The sequence below is a fragment of the Carettochelys insculpta genome, chromosome 1 (assembly GCF_033958435.1).
Source record: "Carettochelys insculpta isolate YL-2023 chromosome 1, ASM3395843v1, whole genome shotgun sequence".
NCBI classification, from domain to species: domain Eukaryota; kingdom Metazoa; phylum Chordata; order Testudines; family Carettochelyidae; genus Carettochelys; species Carettochelys insculpta.
In genome coordinates, this window is record NC_134137.1 from 367,413,729 (window position 1) to 367,434,041 (window position 20,313).

Sequence of the window (20,313 nt, forward strand, 5' to 3'; positions counted from 1 at the left end):
CTCTAAGCAGTAAACTCCTACAAGTTTCTGTACATTAGAACAGAAACTGACTTTTAGGAGTAGGGTTTAAGTAGTAGGGGGAAATCTTTACAACTTTGCACATGCTGTTTTTAGGACAGGAGTTTTCTTTTTGAGACACTGGAATATGCTTGTACTTCACTTTTGTCCATGTCCAATGTGAAGGCATATTAGAGATGGGTGAGTTTTTCAAACTTTAACTCTGTTACATCACCTGCTTCCTTTGGCTCATAACATTCCCTCTTGATCATTTGTATCTTTTATGATAGCGATGGGCAACCAAGGTTAGTGAGTGAGCTACATGAGTGGTCCTCCTTCATTTCAGTGGGTTGCAAGATTGTTGTAACCAATAGTCTCATGGGATTGGGTAATTTTGCTAACTGTGCTCGTGTACCTTACAGGGTATGCTGATTGAACCACAGCAGTGCTTTGATTCAATATAGAGGAAGTACATGGCTCTCTCGTAGGCAATGTGTGCAATTAGTGCACTCCTCACTTTTCATGCCACTGCTTTACGTGTGTGACAGTTTAGTATTACCAGTAGGAAATAACCTGTGTGGTTGGCAACCCTGCGCATGGGCAATGGTAAACAAAATATCTCATAGGCCACACATAGAACCGCGATAGGCTGCAGGTTGCCCACCAGTGTTTTATGATCTTGTACTGAAACACTGAGCACTGCTCAATGTTAAGGTGTAGACCTCAGTGCCTGTTTGACCTATAAAACTTTTATAGTGCTAGTTGCATTTCCATATTTCACCTGCATGGATGGTAGGTGACCATTGGTCCTGTCTTGGGCAGGACAGCCGCATATTTCGGGCACTGTTCTGGTGTCCTGATTTATTTTGCAACAGAGGCTAATTGCCCTGTATTTCACCATGGCTCACCAGGAGCTGGGAACCAGACCGTGTGTCAGCTCACCTGCCACCTGGCTCCTCCCAGTGGAGGCTGGAGCTCAGACAGGGTTGGGACTGGAGCCGCCGGGAGAAGGGGGTGAACTGGGGCTTCAGTGTGGTTAGATCTGAGGCCTGTGTGGTGGGGGTTGGAGCAGGGGCCGGGGCTGCAGGGTTTGGGGCAGTAGCCGGCATTGGAGCCAGAGCTGTGGGGGAATTGAGCCGGGCCGCGGAGGTTGGAGTGGGAGCTGGAGCTGGAGGGATAGTAGGAGCAGGGCTGCTGGTGCTAGAGCCAGGGCCACGGAGGTTGGAGCCGGAGCCGTGTGGGTTTGAGCTGTGGGTGGGGATGTGAACTATGGCCACAGTGCAGTTGGTGCTGGAGCCGCCCGGCTTCCCCCACTTGGGGCAGCCAGGAGCTGGACCTGTCCAGCAGTCTGGGCTGCCACCCATAGCTTGGAGGAGCCAGGAGCTTTGCAGGCAGGGCGGCAGCCCTGTTCCTGGCACCCCAGATAAGGTGACCATCCATCCCGTTTTGGCTGGGACTGGGGTCATTCTCCATGTCCCATATTTGGCTGGGGAGATACTGTCATCCTAATGGGTGGTGGCTTTCTGAAGGTAAAGTTTGAGAAATCCAGTTATGTGTAAAATCTTCGTGATTTGCAGAACAACTTAGTGAGACTGTAGTTTATTTGAAGAAAAGGATTGGATTTTAATTAGAAGTGGAAATACAGAATCGTAAGAATAAGAGACGGAGATTGGAGGAATTAAGAGGGAGTAGCCTGGGCAAGATAGGAGTTGAGAAGTAGTCATGAGTAAGTTAAGAGTTCATTAACTTAGAAGAGCAAATTGTTAATTGGAGTAGAAGTTTGTGGAAGTCATGGTTTCATTCAGTAGCATAACAATATCTGAACTCTTAAACTCATCAGCTCACTTTCTTGCCACACTGCATACTGTTAACACATCAGTTAGCCATTCACTGATTGTCCCTCGCTTCCCATCATTGCATCTGATCCCTGAAAATAATACAGGGGCTAGGACTGTATTCTCAAAGTTAGAAGAAAGAGGATAAGAAAGTCTAGGAAAAAAGAACTTTTAACTTTCCCCTTCACTGCACAGAGAATGCCAACACGGGTGGTGACAGTGAAATATCATACGCTGAATTTATAACACAAACAGGAATCTCAACGAGCCCCCTGCCGCCCGTGTTTCTGAGGGGGTTCAAACACGAAGACAGGAGATGTTAGAAAAAGATTTTATAACCGAAATGTAAAACCAATAGGTGTCTGCAATGGGCAGCAAGCTCCCAACAATATTTTTGGCGGGGTGTGTGGGGGGGAGGGGTGCTGTGGTCTGTGGCTGTAGAGCCACTTGGAATGCTGAAATAGTCGTGTTCCCCCCCCCCCCACTACTATCTTAGCCACCAAGGGAGACTTCATGCCAGTGGCTGCAAGCCCTAGTGGTCCTGGGCTATGGGTGTGGGGTGGTTCAGTGGGGGGCCAATTCACTTGGTTCTTCTCGAGTATCTTAGCCACTGGGGGAGAATTCCCCTCAGCGGCAGCAAGCCCCCCCAGTATCTTAGCAGCCAGGGGAGACTTCCCCCCTGTGGCTGCAAGCCCCAGTGGTCCCATACTATGGGTGTGGGGGGCTTCAATGAGGGGGGCTGTTGAAGTGGTCCTCCCTGAGTATCTTAGCTGCCAGGGGAGACTTTCCCCCAGTGACTGGAAGCCCCGGGGGGCCCATGCTATGGGCATGGGGGCATTCAGTGGGCAGTTGAGGTGGTCCTCATCGAGTATCTTAGCTGCCGGGGAAGACTTCCCTGAAAATCTTAGTCGTCGGGGGAGACCCCCCCCCCATCAGCTGCAAGCCCCTGAATATCTTTCCCGCCCTTGGAGCCCTAAACGTGCACAAGCTATGACATGGTATTGCCTGGCACCACAGTCAGCACCGAACCACAGACAAATCTTTTTATTGGGTTGGGGGCTACCTATGTGATGTGGCTGAGCTGCATGGTGCCTGTTGGGGAGGGAAGGGGGTTTGTGTACAAATGTAAGCCACTGAGAACTTTCTCCGTGTCTTATGCAAGCACAACTCCCACAACAGCCCTGTTGCAATGTGGTGTGGTGGGGCAGCAGCTGGCACCAGGCAGCACTTTTTTTTTTTTTTTTTTTTAAAAGTAGAGAGGGAACCACGAGCTCCATGTGGGGTATTTGTAATGGGTAGATGTGCTCACAGCACGAATTGCAAAGAAAGAAAGACATTTCTCAGACTCTCATACAAACAGGAGCCCACAGCCACAGGCTTGGTGGGAGCACACTTTGAAATTCATGGGCTTCTTGTTACCTAATTCTGGCAAACTGGAGAGCAGCAGCCAGAGTGGAGCACTGAGGGGCATTGTGGGTTACCTATGGGACACCTCTGGAGGGTAATAAATTCAATTTTAAGACGTGGCATTTCCTCACTGGCCTGTAATTGAACTTCTGAATTTGAGCTTGATGTTCTACCCGTCAGGTGTTGGCGATATTGTAATCTCTGTATTAGTGCTTCCAAAATTGAGCTAACGGTATTTACAGTGAAGACATTCACATGGTAATATCAAGCTAGCTGCCTTAAATTGGAATTTATCTTGTAATGTAGATGCAGCCTCAGACACAAGTTTGCTTTTAGATTGTATCTACAGAAGGAAATAGTCACATTTATTTAAGTTGACTTTATTCCCGTAGATTTTATAAAGTCAATGGTGAGTGTCCACACCTGTTTAGAAAGTTGACATAGTGTGTCCATATTTGGGTGTCCACCTTTGCTAAGTATCAGAGAGGTAGCTGTGTTAGTCTGTAGTTTTGTGAACAGCAAGAAGTCTTGTGGCACCTTATAGACTGCGTGCTGATGAAGCGGTCTTTGCCCACGAAAGCTTATGCTCCAAAATATCTGTTAGTCTATAAGGTGCCACAAGACTTCTTGTTGTTCACCTTTGCTAAGTTCAGCTGTGTCAGCAGTACATTGTGGGTACTTGTCCCACAGTTCCTGCACCCCATTTCTTTCTGGGTTTCTGTGCCAGTGTGTTATGAGGAAAAAATGCACCACATGTGGTTGTGGGTATTTGATATCATCTCAGAGTACATTAGTCTCACTTCCTGCTCCCATTGAAACGCCAAGTGCCTTTTCCCACAACGTATCCATAGCCTTCCCCTGACACATCCTGTGTGCAAGGGGAAGGGTAGCAGGCCAGTCCTGAGAAACGTAAAATGCAGAAATAAAAATCAATTTTCAATTTGGAGCTATTGAAAAGTTCTTTTTATATTATTGAAATGCTTCATTTTTGGTAGTGTTACTTTGATTAAATTCATTTTGACTTGGCAGCCACGTGGTTTTGGGAGTCAGCTGAAGAGCCTGGCAGCTGTGCGGTGCAGGGATCGAGAAGGAGAGCCCAGCAGCCACATGGGGTAGGGGAGGGCAGCTGGAGAGCCCGGCAGCCCTGTGGTGGTGGAGGGGTCGAGACGGAGAGCCCATCAGCCATGTGGTGGAGGGGTCGAGCCAGAGAGCCCAAGCTGATCCCTGTTTTCTACTTCCTGCTCACGTGGAGAGAAGCGGAAGGGAAAGCAATGGTCAGAATGGAGAGATTAGAGGCCTTGTGGGATCCTTCTGGAGGTCAATAAAATTGAATTAAATAACAGCGTCTACACTAGCATTAAGTCAGCCTTGTAAATTTGAATTTGGCATTATGCTTAGTGAAAAAGGTCAGGTAGAACAGTCGGGCTTAGGACCCCTTAAAATCAACCTAATGGTATTTGTTGAGAAGATAGGTATGCTATAAAATCGACCTAACTCACTTTAAATTGACTTTATGCTCTAGTGTAGACATAGCCAAAAAATGGCACCCCCCCTTTTTTTCCTTAGTCCATGGTGGCACATGTTTACAGTATTTCATGTGCTGAAACCCTCTGTTAATTTAATAGTTGGGATGTCTCCATCTTTCAGGTAACTTTCATAGTCTTTTTCTTGGCTGGACCAGGATCATGACTTGGAACTGGTTTTCTCTAAACACCTGACATGCCTTTCGTTGCAGTGGGATAAAGTTGAAATTACAGTACAAGTTACAAGCACAGTTTTTAAGTATAGTATGTGTGTATGCACATTGTAGTTATTGTGACAGGCTACTGGCCAGAGAGCCTGATCCAGAGCTCTGTCATGGCAACCCCGCCTTGAGAAAGTAAATGACAGGCAGCAAAGCAAACTTGGGCCTGATGACTCGCATCTGTGAGCCCCTGACCAAAGGGGTTATATAAGGCAGCTGGGAGTGCAGGAGTGCTAGAGAGAGGAAGGGAAGGAGCCAGGGTCAGGAAGGCTCTGCTCCCCTAAAGCTGGGTAGCCAGAGGGGTTACTGTAATCGGCTGTATGTAGGAGATGATGGGACTTTCACACATAAAAAAAGCACAGGTGCCTAGAACTGGAGTAATCTTTGATGAGTTGGTGGACAGAACAGAGGCCTGGGGCCTAGAAGCATGAAAGGCCCCATTACATTATCTATCTTATAATGACCATCAGGTGTAGAATATTACAAACTTTATAAATGACCTTATTTAATACACTTTTCTAGTACAATAATGCAATATTCATCAGGTTGTTCAGCTGTTCATTTTGGTGTTTAAAACTTCTGGTCTCTCTTTGAGGTATCTGGAACATATTACAACAGTTGGTAAGCTTAATTGCCAGATGAGATAAGTGGGTATTTGTTATGTATCTGTATATACTCCCAGTTTAAGCCCTGTTCCATTAATTTTTAAAAAAAAAATGTATTTGCATAGTGTGATCACTTTTCCGTCTCTTATGCTCAGCTGTAAAATGTGTCCACTTCTCCAGTCTGTTTGTATGTATATTTGGAAAACAAAATGGGTCTTTTATCCTTTTAAAGATGTTTCCTTTAATGTATTGCATCACTTGTAGTTAGTACAAGTTTACAAGTCAAGATAAATAAAGTACACCTTTTCCCCAAATTTCAGTCATGCGTGCCATAAAAATTCTCCGTTATTAGCTACTCCCACTGGTAACGTGCTGTATCAGGACCAACTGTGGTTTTGCTAGAACCATTGCCAAGAACAATCCATGTTTACCATTTCGGAGATCATGGTTAAAATCTGCTAAAAATTACAGTTGAGTAATTATCCCTTGCTGTACACAGAGGGGCCTTGCTGTAGGAAGTTGCAGATGGCAGAGAAGCATTTGACGCACCTCATGAATTAGAAATATAGAAGATTAAGTAGCTCTATCCCCTATAAGCTCTAGTACCACCTTACTGTAAACACAAAAATCCAATTTTTTACTTAAACAGCATTATACAAATTGGATTGTAGGCTTATGGTAGCAGTATATGTGAATTGTTAAAGGGATTAGTATCAGAGCAAATAATTTGGGACCACCTCATGGGAAAATCTAATCAGGTATAAAGCTTTTCTTAGAGTCTAATATGTAGAATTGTGGCCTCTTGAGTTCTGATGGATCATAAACATATTTTTATGCTTTAGCTTTTCCTGCTGAGCATAAATTTTGTTAAAAGGTCTCCAACTTGCTCTGTCTTATTGGCAGTCGTACAGCAGCTAACTGGATCATTTCCTATGTACAAGGATCCAGATGGGAAACTGAAATGAGAGCAAGTTCTTCACAATCATAGAACTAGATAAACAAAACTCAGTAGTGGTAAGGAAATGAACTTTTTTTTTTTTCCCCAGAGGGGAATGTTTTGAGTCTTTGGAATCCTTTTCCTTTAACTTGCATTCTGTTTCCAGGTAGATCATAAAGTCAATTTTAATCATAAAGTCAATTTTAAGGCTATTAGCTTGATTTTATAATATCACTTTGTCTTCACTTTGAATGCCATTAGGTTGATTTTAATGAGTGCTAAGGTTGATATTTACACCCACAGAGTCAATGTAATATCAAGTTTGAATTTAAAAGGTCGAATTAATGCTAGTGTGGAAACTCCATTTCTTTAAATCAACTTTACTGGCCTCCAGAGATGTCCCATATGTATCCCACAATGCCCCACGGTTTTCTGCTCTGACTGTGTCCATCCCCATTGCTCTTCAGGTACACAGGAAGTAGGTAACAGAAAGCCCGTGAATTTTAACTTGGCACCAGGAAACCTGGGATATTTTTTTCTGTGTTGGCGCCAGTTCCTGCCCCACCGCATCACATGGTGGCTAGGCTGTGGGGGTCATACTTGTATTTATTTACTCATTGTTATCAGTGCAGTGATTGCATCCATGAAAAAATAGCCCAATGCAGGGTGATGGCTTCTTCCCTTCACAGGATATAGCAAGAGAGACCAAGATTTCTTTTCAGGGCTGGTGCCAGCCCCTGCACCCACCACACCACATAGCAGCTAGGCTGTGGGGATCATGCTGGTATTGAAGTGACATTAGAGGAGGTTTTGGAGTTAATTGATAAGCTGAATAGTAACAAGTCTCCAGGACCAGACGGTATTCACCCAAGGGTTCTGAAAGAACTCAAATGTGAAATTGCGGAGTTTATTAACAGTGGTTTGTAACCTATCCTTTAAATCCGCTTCAGTAGCCAATGACTGGAAGACGGCCAATATAACGCCAATATTTAAAAAAGGCTCCAGAGGAGACCCTGGCAATTATAGATCGATAAGTCTAACATCAGTACCAGGCAAATTAGTAGAAACAATAGTAAAGAATAAAATTGCAAGGCACGTAGAAGAGCATGAATTGTTGGGCAAAAGTCAGCATGGTTTCTGCAGAGGGAAGTCGTGTCTAACTAATCTATTAGAATTCTTTGAAGGGGTTAATAAACATGCGGACAAGGGGCACCCAATGGACATAATATACCTAGATTTCCAGAAAGCCTTTGACACGGTCCCACACGAAAGGCTTTTAGGTAAATTAGGTGGTCATGGGATAGGAGGAAAGATCCTTTCATGGATCGGGAATTGGCTAAAAGACAGAAAACAAAGGGTTGGAATAACTGGTAAATTTTCACAATGGAGGAGGGTAACTAGTGGTGTTCCCCAGGGGTCAGTCCTGGGACCGATCCTGTTCAACTTGTTCATCAATGATCTAGAAAATGAGGTAAGCAGTGAGGTGGCAAAGTTTGCAGATGACACCAAGTTGTTCAGCACAGTCAAAACCAAAAGGGATTGTGAAGAACTACAAAAAGATCTCCGCAAACGGAGTGATTGGGCAGCAAAATGGCAAATGAAATTTAATGTGGGTAAGTGTAAGGTAATGCACATTGGAAAAAATAACCCAAATTACACGTACAACATGGTGTGGTCAAATTTAGCTACGACAGATCAGGAAAGGGATCTTGGAATTATAGTGGATAGTTCTCTGAAGACATCCACGCAGTGTGCAGCGGCAGTTAATAAAGCAAATAGGATGTTAGGAATTATTAAAAAAGGGATAGATAATAAGACAAAAGATATCATACTTCCCGTATATAAAACTATGGTACGCCCACATCTTGAGTACTGCGTGCAGATGTGGTCTCCTCACCTCAAAAAAGATTTATTGGCATTAGAAAAGGTTCAGAAAAGGGCGACTAAGATGATTAGGGGTTTGGAACGGGTCCCATATGGGGAGAGGCTAGAGAGACTGAGACTTTTCAGTCTGGAAAAGAGGCGATTGAGGGCGATATGATAGAGGTATATAAAATCATGAATGGTGTGGAGAAAGTGAATATAGAAAAATTATTTACATTTTCCCATAATACAAGAACTAGGGGACACCAAATGAAATTGATGGGTAGTAGGTTCAAAACTAATAAAAGGAAATTTTTCTTCACACAGCGCACAGTCAACCTGTGGAACTCCTTGCCGGAGGAGGCTGTGAAGGCCAGGACTCTATTAGGGTTTAAAAAAGAGCTCGATAAATGTTTGCAGGTTAGGTCCATAAATGGCTATTAGCCAGGGATAAAGTATGGTGCCCTAGCCTTCAGAACAAGGGCAGGAGATGGATGGCAGGAGATAAATCACTTGATCATTGTCTTCTGTTCTCCTTCTCTGGGGCACCTGGCATTGGCCACTGTCGGCAGACGGGATACTGGGCTGGATGGACCTTTGGTCTGACCCAGTATGGCCATTCTTGTGTTCTTATGTTGTTCTTATGAGAGGCTGAGAAACTTTTCTGTGGTTCACATTTGTATAGGGACAGTCCCCCTCCTCCACCACAGACAGCATGGAGTCAGGGTCAGTCTACTGCCCAACCACATCATGTGGCTAGCTCCCAACCCAATAAAAGCACACATCTGCAGTGCAGCACAGACCATGCTGCCAGACAACACCATGTCTTGGCTTGCGCGCAGTGAAGGCTCCAAAGGCAGGAAAGATTTTTTGGGGCTGGCTGTTGCCAGGGGAAGTCCCCACCTCCCCTCACAAAGATTTTTGGGGGCTGGCTGTCACTGGGGGGAGTGTGTCAACTGGCCCTTCTACCAGTTTCCCCTAAGATATTCCTCACTGAATATCGGGAGAGCTAGATATCACAAGCTGTAATTTGTTCCTGTAATATTTTCATCCTTGGAATATTGTGGAAGGACAGTGTGTCCAACACTACCGTCCTTGAGCAAGCTGGAATCCCAACTATGCACACGCTCCTCAGGCAGCCGCGGCTCCTCTGGCTTGGTCACGTCCACAGGATGAATGATGGAAGGATCCCAAAAGACATCCTGTATGGCGAGCTAGCCTGTGGCAAAAGACCTCCCGGATGCCCCCAGCTGCGCTACAAAGATGTTTGCAAGAGAGATCTCAGGGAAGCAGACATCAAGCCAGACAGCTGGGAGGAGCTGGCAGACGATCGCAGCAGATGGAGGCAGGAACTATACAAGGGCCTTCAGAAGGGTGAGTTGAGGATCAGACAGCTAGCAAAGGAGAAGCGAGCCCACAGAAAGCACAGCAAGGACCTGCCAGACACCCATTACATCTGCAAGAGATGCAGCAAGGACTCGTGTGGGTCTTCACAGTCACAGCCGACACTGCAAATGACGATGCCAAGCGGAACTACAAAGGGCGCGATCCATAGTCTACGTAGACTGAAGGATGCTGCTACTAATATTTTCAGAGAGGATGTTTCTTGTAGAAGTCATACCATTTGGCCAGGCAGGGATGGTGTGAAGGTTGGGGAAAGTGGCTGTGGGGCCAGTTGAGATGGCACGGTCACCTGGGCAATCCCAGGGCAGTATGACAGTCCCCTGTCTGTTGTGCTACTTGGCTGGCAATGTAAAAGTGGTATTGTGGCTGGGCAGGGGTGGTTTCAAGGGGGTACGAAGTGGCTAGGAGTGCCAGTTGAGATGGTACAGCCATCTGGGTGATCCTAAGGCACAGAGTCATTCTGGCATGTGGGTCTGATAGCCCCCTTCCTGGTGTGCTACTTGGCTGATCAGGCAAAAGTCATACCTACATGTGTTCTTTGTATGGGGAGGAGCAGCTGAGCAACCAGTTTACGTGGTTCAGTCTTCTTCTGAAGCCAGCCTATTTGGTGTTCTTTTGCCTGGGATTCGCTACTTTTCCTTCTTTCCTTCTGAAAAAATGGCCGTGTGCTTTCCACGGAAGGGAATGAGGGCAATGCATTGTGGGAAGATGACATCACATACCCACTACCACTTGTGGTCATTTTTTTCCCATACTTCACCAGCGAAAAAAATCAGAAGGCTACAGAGCTGAGGGAAGTGTGGGATAGTTTCCCACAGTACTCTGCTGCAACAGTCGATGTTTGGCGATTGTGTGGCAGCGCTAATTCGACTTTGTGGTAAGGTGAGGATAATCAAAATTGAATTTATAAAACCCAGCCTTATAAAATCTAATTTAATAAAATTGAATTGATATCGTAGTGTAAATGTAGCCCAAGGCTCTGTGTCACAGTGAGCAGCAGAAGGCTGGAAAAGACTTGATCAGAATTGTCACAGAGAGGTAGCCCTGTTATTCTGTATCTTCACAAAACAAAAAGCAGTCATGTAGCACTTGAAAGAATAATAAAAATCTAATAAATTATTTTGCTAGTCTTTAAAGTGCTACATGACTGCTTTTTTGTTTTGATCAGAATTGTCCATTAATGGGACCATTAAAGAGGGTTTTATAGTGGGATTGACAGGTCAAGGCTTGAGATCTGAACTTGTTTCTCATGTGCATGATTTTACAGATTATGAGATGAGTTTTCATAGGGGGGGAACTTAAAAAATGTGAATTTCATATAACAATATATGCTTGTACTAGTATTTTCTATTTTTTATTAGTGAGGATAATATGTATTTGTGTAAAGCTTTCTTCTCAGCATGGTGTCCTCTACAGATAAAGGGTAGCAGGTTTTCAGAAACTTTGTTGGTGTTCCAGAATTCCCAGAGTCTGTACCCCTCCCCCATGCAAACTTCCCTTCCCACTGCGCCCCCATCACTGCCTACCTGAGTCTCTGAGAGAACTTTTGGGTGGGGGAGAGTACGGGCTCTTGTATGTAGTTTAGATGTTTTGGTGACAGGCTTTTGGCTGGAGCAGGAAATTGGGTGGCAGGAAGGGGTGCAGGCTTTGGGCGGGAGTTTAGGTGTGAGGTGTGTGAGGGATGGGATTCTGGGGTGGCTTGGGTACAGGTGAAGGCCTGAAGTGCAAGCTTTAGAAGGGAATGGGATGCATGGGGGGAGGGACGGGGTGCCATGCTTACCTGTGGGCACCCCGTCTGGCAATGGCTGGGCGGGGGGGCGGGAAGGAGTCATCTGGGTGCTTCCCCTGGTGCAATTTAAAATGTTACGGGCAGCCCCTGCAGAGGGACATCTCCTCCCCTCTCCTCTGGGCCCACAGAGCCACTAGGGCCAACTGGCATTTTAAATCATTCAGTGGCAGCAGTGGAGTCAGGGAACATGCAGAGGGAGCAAATGGGTTGCAGGGGACCTGGGGAAAGCGGGGGCAGGTGTGGCTTTTGGTGGAGCTTGGATCCAGGCCCGTAATATTTCTTACGGCAGGACACCATGGGCCTCTTATGCTCCCGGGTTTGAAGTGCAACACAGAATTGTGGTTTTGTTACAGTATATTGATTCGTTGCTGTGGCAGTAATTTATGATTTAGTATTTTGGGCTGTAAAGAAAACAAACTTTGGATAATGAACAACATGCTAAGAAAAAAGTGAATCCACATTTACCTTTCTGATCTTGATTATTCAGTAAGATATATTAGAAAATTTGTCTCAAAATAATAATAGTTTTGAACAAAAGGTCTTTGCTTATCGGACAGTCATATCTCTATCTTTTGTATCCCCCTCTCGTCTTAGTGATATTCAAGGTGTTATAAAAAGCAGCTATTAATTAAGCTCTGTAGTGCCTCTGTGGAATAGGTGCATCAAAGTTATCTATTTTTAGGTTAGGAAACTGGCACAGAGGAAGAGTTTTTTACTAGCACTAATTCAAGTCTGTGACGGGCAGGAATAGAACACAGATCCACTAACTTCTCCTGTTTTTCAGCAACTAGAGCTTGCTTCCTTTCTACTTATTATTTATACCTCCTTAAAAATGTTAGGCACTTCAGTATAACCCAATCCTTCATCCAGGAAGTTTACAACTTGATTTGAGATGTGGTGCAGTCAGTGAGTTCAGCAAAGTGGGGCATGGACGGTGAAGGAAAGACAAAAGGATAGTTCGTGGCTACAATATTATTTTATAGGCTTGTGGTGATGCTGATCCAGCAAAGGCCTTTTAAACACATGCTTAATTTTAAGCACGTGAATAGTCTCAGAGGAGTCAACAGGATTAATAATGTGTTCAGTGTTTAACATGTGCTTAGGTGCTTTGATGTCCCTTTTATTATTCCTGGGGGAATTATGCACCATAGCACAATGCAGAATTTTGCGGAGATAACATGCATGTAGAGTTTTCTTTCTGCTGCAGGAATGGACTGCATTGCTGCTAGCTTATGCTAGCAGAGCTCAGTTTGTACATAGAAGACACTGCGTGTGGGGAGGGAGAGGGAGCTAGAGAGTTCCTGGCAACTGTCCTTCCCAGCATACTCTGAAGGATAGAGAGAATGGCAGGCAGAAAACTACAAGCCTAGATTTGGACATGAATCCGTTTCTCCCTTTTGGGTCCCTGGCCTTGGGTGGGGGTAAAGCGGAGCATGTCTGAGCAAGGTAAGGACTGCTGGGAGGAAGAGTTTGGGTATATTCTCCAGGGGTAGGGATGTGCAGGTGGACTCTGCTTAGGATCTTGTGGGTGTCTGGTCACCTGGCTGGACTCTGGGTGTTGGGCACAAAATGGGCAGAGAAATAGGAACTGGCTTGTCATAGGGGTTTCTTTAACTCTCTGTCCTGGGGAAATTTTTTTGCATGTGTGTATTGTTATGTACGTACTTGCTAACTGGTATTTTGAAATAAATTATCAAAATACTTAGAACTGGCATGATTATGTAGAGTTATTTTGACAAATCAAACTTGGAGTATTTTAAAATAGTGTGGAGAGTTGTCATGTTTTGGCACAGATTACCCCCGGAAGTAATTTCTGCACATCCTCTGATGGTACAGCTGTTCATTTTCTGAAAAATTTAGTTAACACTTCAGGTTTTTTGTTTTGAAAGCTCCTTTGTAACGTTATTTCTCATTTTGTTTCTCATTGCCAATAGGCATTGTCAGCATTTTACTCATGGTAAAATAGCCAAAGGTGTCCACTAAGGAATTATCAACTGAAATCAGAGTTCAGGACTCTTGGCTCCAAGATCTGTAATCTTACCATACTCCTCTCTAAAAATACATCTGCATTATGCATATATGTAGAGAGACTTCTCAGCAGGTTAAACAAAGTACAGTAAACCCTTGCTTTACATGATTTTGACATACACGTTAATCGTGTTAATGCAAATGTTGAACTCCTGGGCTCCAGCTGGGGGAAGTGGGTGGCTGGAGCCTTGGGGGGGCATGCGTCCCCTGGGGGGAAGCCAGGGGAAGCCGCGGGGCTGCTGCTTTTCAGCGCTCTGCCCCTCAGCCCCAGGGAGCTGGGAGCCAGTTGCAAAGCACCTGGCTCCCAGGGGGACGAGGGAGGCAGAAGGCGGAGGGGAAGCACCTCAGCCCCTTGGGAGGCGGGAAACTGACCAGGCACTACTGCAGATGTAGCAAAATTGATCTCTCTGGGCTCAACTCTTAACATTGGCGCACTGAGTAAGGAACGTCAGCACAAACCTGAAGATCCTTGGTGTACGCCAGAGAAGAAAGTCAATCGTGATACATCAATTCTAACTATGCAAATAGTGCGGCTAGACTTGCTCATCTGGAATCAACTTTGATCCCTAGTGTAGACCAGACCTAATTTCTGTTTCAAATTTGTGCTAGTTCATAGTATTTCAGTTAGGTAGGTTTAGTGGTTCTCCTTTTTTTTCCTTCTAAAAACAAACACAACCACAGCCTCATTTTTCTTTTGTTCTAGAATGGCAAACTCCCTGTCCTTAGTTAGTTATTTTTCCTTGTCTCTTTCCTTTGGGAAAGTGAAACCTGCAGAGAGTATGCCTAGTTCTCTTAGGTTTTAACATGACCTCTCATGGCGTGAAGCAGTCCTGGTCAGTGATAGGTTTTCCTGCTGCATTCACTGCTTCGGGAGTTACATATGCCTCAGAGGTGAACTTTCTGCCTTAAATTAAAAAAGCCAGAAAGAATCATGAGCCAAAACTCTTGCTACTAATGGTAGAAAGCTCATTCTAGCTGGCTTCCAATCTTGGTCTAGCCATCTCCCATATAAAGGTTCTTGATTAGGCTGATTCCATCAACTTTCTTAACTCAGCAAGTCACAGTGGCTTCAAAGAGGAAGTCTTTGAATCCTCTCAAACAAGTAGACTACAGATCTCATGTTTAACGAGCCTACCACAAAGAGACAATCACCGGTTGAGCTCCACCTCTGTACAGACTACAGGGTCCTCAGGTACAGGTATGACTGGGAAACCTAAATAGGCTAAGGTTTAGGCTCCAGAAGATTGGTACGATTGGGTGAATGGAGTTGTAAAGAGAGAACGAGATTCTCTATATCTGGAACAGCAGAGTCCTACAGGGTACCAGCATTGCAAAAGACCAGGCCAGCACCTTCTAATAATTTACTGGAGCACAAGAGACTTCCTGTAGTGTTCACTCCTTCTACATTGGCTGCTTCCGTTCATCTTAGTGGTACTGCTCACAATTCTGGTACAGCAGGAATTTTGCTTTCTTTGGGACTTGCTGGCTTAAGAGGTGCCTAAATTTCTCTTGCTTGGCACCAACAGGTTCTCAGTGCCAACCACATTTCGTTCCCCAGATATGCATTACTGTACTGATGCAGTCTCAGCATCCGTAACTGCTCCATTTCTGCCAAATGGTGATGCGGAGGGTTACAGTTTCTCCTCAGCCTCTGTTGAAGGCTCTCCATTGGAGTAGTAGGGACCAAGCCAAGCTGATGCCTCTGCAGAACTAGCTTACTGCCTCTGGAGACATGGCTCACCCAGTTGGTATTGTTCATTTTGCATCCATCCCCATTGTCCCTCATATCCTCCATGAACTTATTGAGTTCTGTTTTGAGCCCTGTTATAGTCTTGACCTTCACGACATCCCCTGGCAAATAATTCCAAAGATTTACTATTTGCTATGTTAAGAAATTCTTCCTTTTGTTTGTTTTAAACCTCCTGCCTGTTAATTTGATTCGGTGACCTCTGGTTCCTGTGTTATGTGGAAGAGTAAATAACATGTCCTTATTTACTTCCTCCACACCTAAGTCATAATTTTATAGACCTGTATCGTATCATCCCTGCTTAGTAGTCTCTTTTCCAAGATGAGAAGTCTCAATCTCATTAACCTCTCTTCTTATGGGAGCTGTTTCATAATATTAATAGTTTGTATTGCCCTTTTCTGTAGTTTTTCTAATTCTGGTATATCTTTTTTTGAGATGGGGAGACTAGATCTGCATGCAGTAATTAAGCTTTGTCGTACATAAAGGCAGTCTGATATTTTTGTGTTGTTATCTATTCCTTTCTTAATGATTACCAACGTTGTTTCCTTTCTGACTGTTAGTGCACAGTAAGTGTTGGTTTGCAGAGAACTATCCCCAGTGACTTCAAGACTCTCTCTTGAGTGGTAACATCAAATTTAGTTCACATTATGCTTTGGATTTAGTGTCTTGAGTAATTTTGCATTATCTACAATTTTTACCATCTCACTGTTTTACCTCTTTTCCAGATCATTTATGAATATGTTGAACAGCATTGTTTCCAGCTCAGGTCCCTTTGAACACCACTATTTACCTCACTCCACTCTGAAAACTGACCATTTTTTCCTACATTTTGCTTTCTATCTTTTAATCAGGTACTGGTCCATAAGAGGATCTCTGCTCTTATCCCATGACAACTTACTTTGCTTAAGAGTTTAAGGCTTTCTGAAACTTTCTGTGCAGTATATCTACTGGTTCACCCCATTCACATTCTTGATGATTCTCAAAGAATTCCAATAGATTAGTGAAGTATGATCTCCCTTTACGAAAACCACATTGCCTCTTATCCAGCAAACTATATTCATCTATGGGCTTGATCATTCTGTTGTAAATAGATTCAACCATCTTCTGGTATAGAAGTTGGTTTACCAGCCTGTAATTGTCGAAATTCCTGAAGCCTTTTTTAAAAAGTGTGGGTAAGAGTCTAGAATGGGGTACCTCCACCCATTTTCAAAGACAAGATTACCCTGTAACCACACCCCAGGTTCCCACTGAAAATATCTTTGGATTCCCATATAAACTAGTTTACCCACTTCCTAGTTTTCTTTTGGAAACAACATTGGGACAAAAAATAAGGCAATATTATACTCTCTTGATGCCAGGATATCATTGGCCTTCTATGCGGGCAGGACTGAGCCCTTCAGGAATTCTCCCAGACAATTTCTCTCTGTTGCAGCTAGATCTAAGGGATCCTTGGTCTCTTTGGGGCGGGGGGCAGGAAAAGACACCCTTGATGAATATTGGACTGCATTACCTATTCCTACCGCTTTCACTATCTTCAGCATACTTCTAGACTTTTCTGATTATTAGGGCAAGATTACAGTGAAAGAGTGCCAACTATTCTTGACCAGACCATTTTGGCTTAATGAATAGCTTTTGCATGTTGGAATGAAAAAATACTGGGAAGTTAAGCTTTAATGGTAGCTAGACATGATGCTCTGTTAGTGTGCATAAATAAGCTAAGATTTGGATACATGCTTACGTAGTGTGATCAATTCTTGTTTGGTTTCTTAACACATACTCATCCAAAGTTATAGGATCCCTTTAGGCCTGGGGCTGTCTTCAAAATTTTTCTGACTGTGTGGAAGCCCATAATAACCTTGTTGTGGTTTATATAATTTTGTTTCAAATAATGATACATTAAATCTGTGTTTTTAATTGTATAGTACACCAGTTTAGAACCACTTATGCTTTTATGTATATTCATATAGTGGATTTTAACTTCTGACTCTTGTTCCTGTTTTTTCTGAAATAGTCGTGTACTGTTTGTGAGCTATTATCATGTCATCCCAAAATCTAGTTTCCACAGTAGGAAATATAAATATCAGGGACTATACCTCTGAAAGAAAACAAATATGGAATCTCAATGTATTTTTTGCTGATAGTCACACTACTATTGTAAAAGCATGTAATTAATTTAAATAACTAATATTCAAAACCATTATTTTTATTTTAGCAGCTAAGGGTTTTAATCTTTGACGAAAGTCTGATAATGCTAATCATTGTACAAACACAGGATTTATGCTTAATAGTTGAAAAGCTTATTAAGTAGAATCATAACATGGGAGCTTTTTAGGTTTCACTAAGATAAAACTTAAAAGTGTCTTAAATCCTCTCTTTGTGGTCCTTATAGAAGCACAGATGAAAATAAATGAGATTTATAATGGTAATATAGAACAAAATAAGTAATTCAGCCTTTTGCCTGAGTTCTTAAGATGTTTGCAAAAAAAAATGGTCATAGTCATAGTCTTTAAGGGACCAATAGATTATCTAGTCTGACTTCCTATATATCATAGGCAACTATCACCACCCAGCACCTGCACACTAAACCTAACCATGGAAATGAGTCCAAAATAAGTGAGACCTAGAGGAGAGTAGACTTATGTGCCACAGGCAGAGACTAGGAAGGACTGAGGTGCACTGGTTTTTGAGGGCCTTCCAATGGCAGGAAAAAGATTGAGGTAGAGCTGCTCAGATCTGTCATGTGACCTATGCTCACACGTTACAGAAGGTGCCATAAAAACAACAAAGTCATTGCCAGTCTGACGTAGGAGCAAATTCCTTTTTGACTCCTGATATGGCAGTTACTGGCTGACTGTGAGAGCAAACACCAGCTAGCCAAGTACCGGAGAGAATGAGAGTGCTCGATGCCCCCTCAGAGCCCTCGCCTATCCAGCCCCATGTCCCGTCTCCAGTTTTGGCCATCCCTGATGCTTCTGAGGAAAGAGATCTGAAAAAACTCCCAGAATACATTGTGAGAAAGACAATCTATTCCTGAGTTCTACCACTTCCCCACTGAAACCCTGAAGCATGGGCAAGGTGAGCAGGGCAGTTGGCTTGTGTCCCACACCTTCAGGGCCACACTCTGTACTTGACTACAGCATCCGCTGCCTGCCTGCTGGACTCTTACTTGTGTGCCACCATGGATCCCATTCACTGGCTCAGCCCCACTGAGTTGGATCTGGTATGAGCTATAGGAGCCTATGGCATGAACTGGAAATTTGCCTCAGGGCTGTTGAGCTCTGTCTCCCCTCATAAGCAACATACTTGTAACTTATTTCTCCATACTTTGTCTCCTGCCCCAAGTCACTTACACGATGAAAATTTTTGATGATGGAAATGCAATAGCTCAATGAGGAACATTTTTCACCTCATAAGTTTTATTTGTTTTGTAGGAACAAATGATGAGAAAGAAACAAGCAATGCATCTTGATGCACGGTATGTCACAATGGTGGAGAATGCATACTACTACTGTAATCCCCCTCCTGCTGAAAAAACCGTGAAGAAGAAACGCCCACCTCTGCAGGAGTATATTCGTAAGCTTCTTTACAAGGATCTCTCCAAGGTTACCACTGAGAAGGTAGATCCATGTTAAATCTTGATGTGGGAGAGGGAAGTACTTATGATGTGATAAAACACTTCCTTTTGTATATTTTCTTACAATATTTGTTACAAAACCAATAGTTATAGGTACTTATTTTGAACCGAAGAGTGAAAGGATCAACCATTAGTTAATAAATTCTAGGAAGGAGGGCTTCTGCTTTACCCTTGTAAATTGGTTGATGTTGTAAAGGAAGGGAAATGTTTTGAATTATCCAGATGTAATATCTTTTCAAGGATCCCAGAAAGCTGGAACACACGAAGTGTCTGAGGGGGCAGGGTTAGGATTAATGTTTAATACTCCCAGGAAACGAGAAGCTGCTTCTGCTATGCATTGATCAGGATTATATTAGAGATGGGCACTGACTGGATTGTTAAAAATCAGAGGAATATGAATGCTAAAAAGCTAAGATACTTTAATGTGAGTCAGTAGGGATGTCTGATCAGAGTTTCAGGCATGATTTTAGTGTTCCAGGAAGAGAAGAGCAGCAGATCTGAGAATATACAAGTCCCAGAAAAGAACACTTTTTGTAGTTTCTCATCAAGTCACACTGGGTGGTAAAAACAAGTAGTCCTGTGGCACCTTGTAGAATAACAGATACTTTTGTGGGCAAAGACCCGCTTCATCAGATGCATGTTACTGGGGGTAAGGCACACCAGTTTTATTGCTAGACATGTGCAGGGAGAATCTATGGTATCTCTGGGATATAAGCATATGTTTCTGTTAGACTGGTGTCTCTCACCCTTTCCAGACTACTGTGCCCCTTTCAGGAGTCTTTGTACCCCCAAAATTTCAACTCACTTAAAAACTACTTGATTAGTAAATTAGACAAAAAATACAATTGTCCCAGTATGCTGTTACTGAAAAATTGCTTGCTTTCTCATTTTTACCATGTCACTTGAAAATCAACTGGAATATGCACATTTTGCTTAGATTTCAGTGTACAAGTTAAAACTCCCATATCCAGTATTTTCTCCTCTGGCAACATCCATCGTTTGGCAGGACCACAGATCTTCCAGGACCAGAGAGTCCCAGGGCTGGGAGAAGGAGGGACCAGACAGAGAAGTGGCAGGAGCCTAAGGCAGGGCAGCCACAGCTGGTCTGGCAGAAAGAGGTGGGGGGCAGCAGGGGCCAGGGAACCTGGGCTGGGAGCAGCAGTAGGGAGTAGTGGCCTGGGCTGGTAAGCTGGCAGCCCAGGCTGGGGAGTGGCGATGATTGCTGGGGCTGGGCAGGAAGCCATGCCTAGGGGAAACCTGCAGAGTGGAGGGAGGGAAGAAGGGGTTGGAATATGCAGGTGGTGAGTCCAGGAGCGGGGGCTG

At 43.9% G+C, this 20,313-nt stretch overlaps 1 protein-coding gene across 4 annotated transcripts in view; it reads left to right on the forward strand.

Moving 5' to 3' along the window:
- Nucleotides 1–20,313, forward strand: part of UPF2 (UPF2 regulator of nonsense mediated mRNA decay) — a 141,171-nt gene that overhangs the window by 66,523 nt on the left and 54,335 nt on the right. For all 4 annotated transcript variants that reach the window (XM_075017949.1, XM_075017952.1, XM_075017951.1 and 1 more), the window contains one exon: nt 18,788–18,973. In XM_075017949.1, coding sequence (XP_074874050.1) covers nt 18,788–18,973 — 186 coding nt within the window. The remainder of the gene's footprint in view (nt 1–18,787; nt 18,974–20,313) is intronic.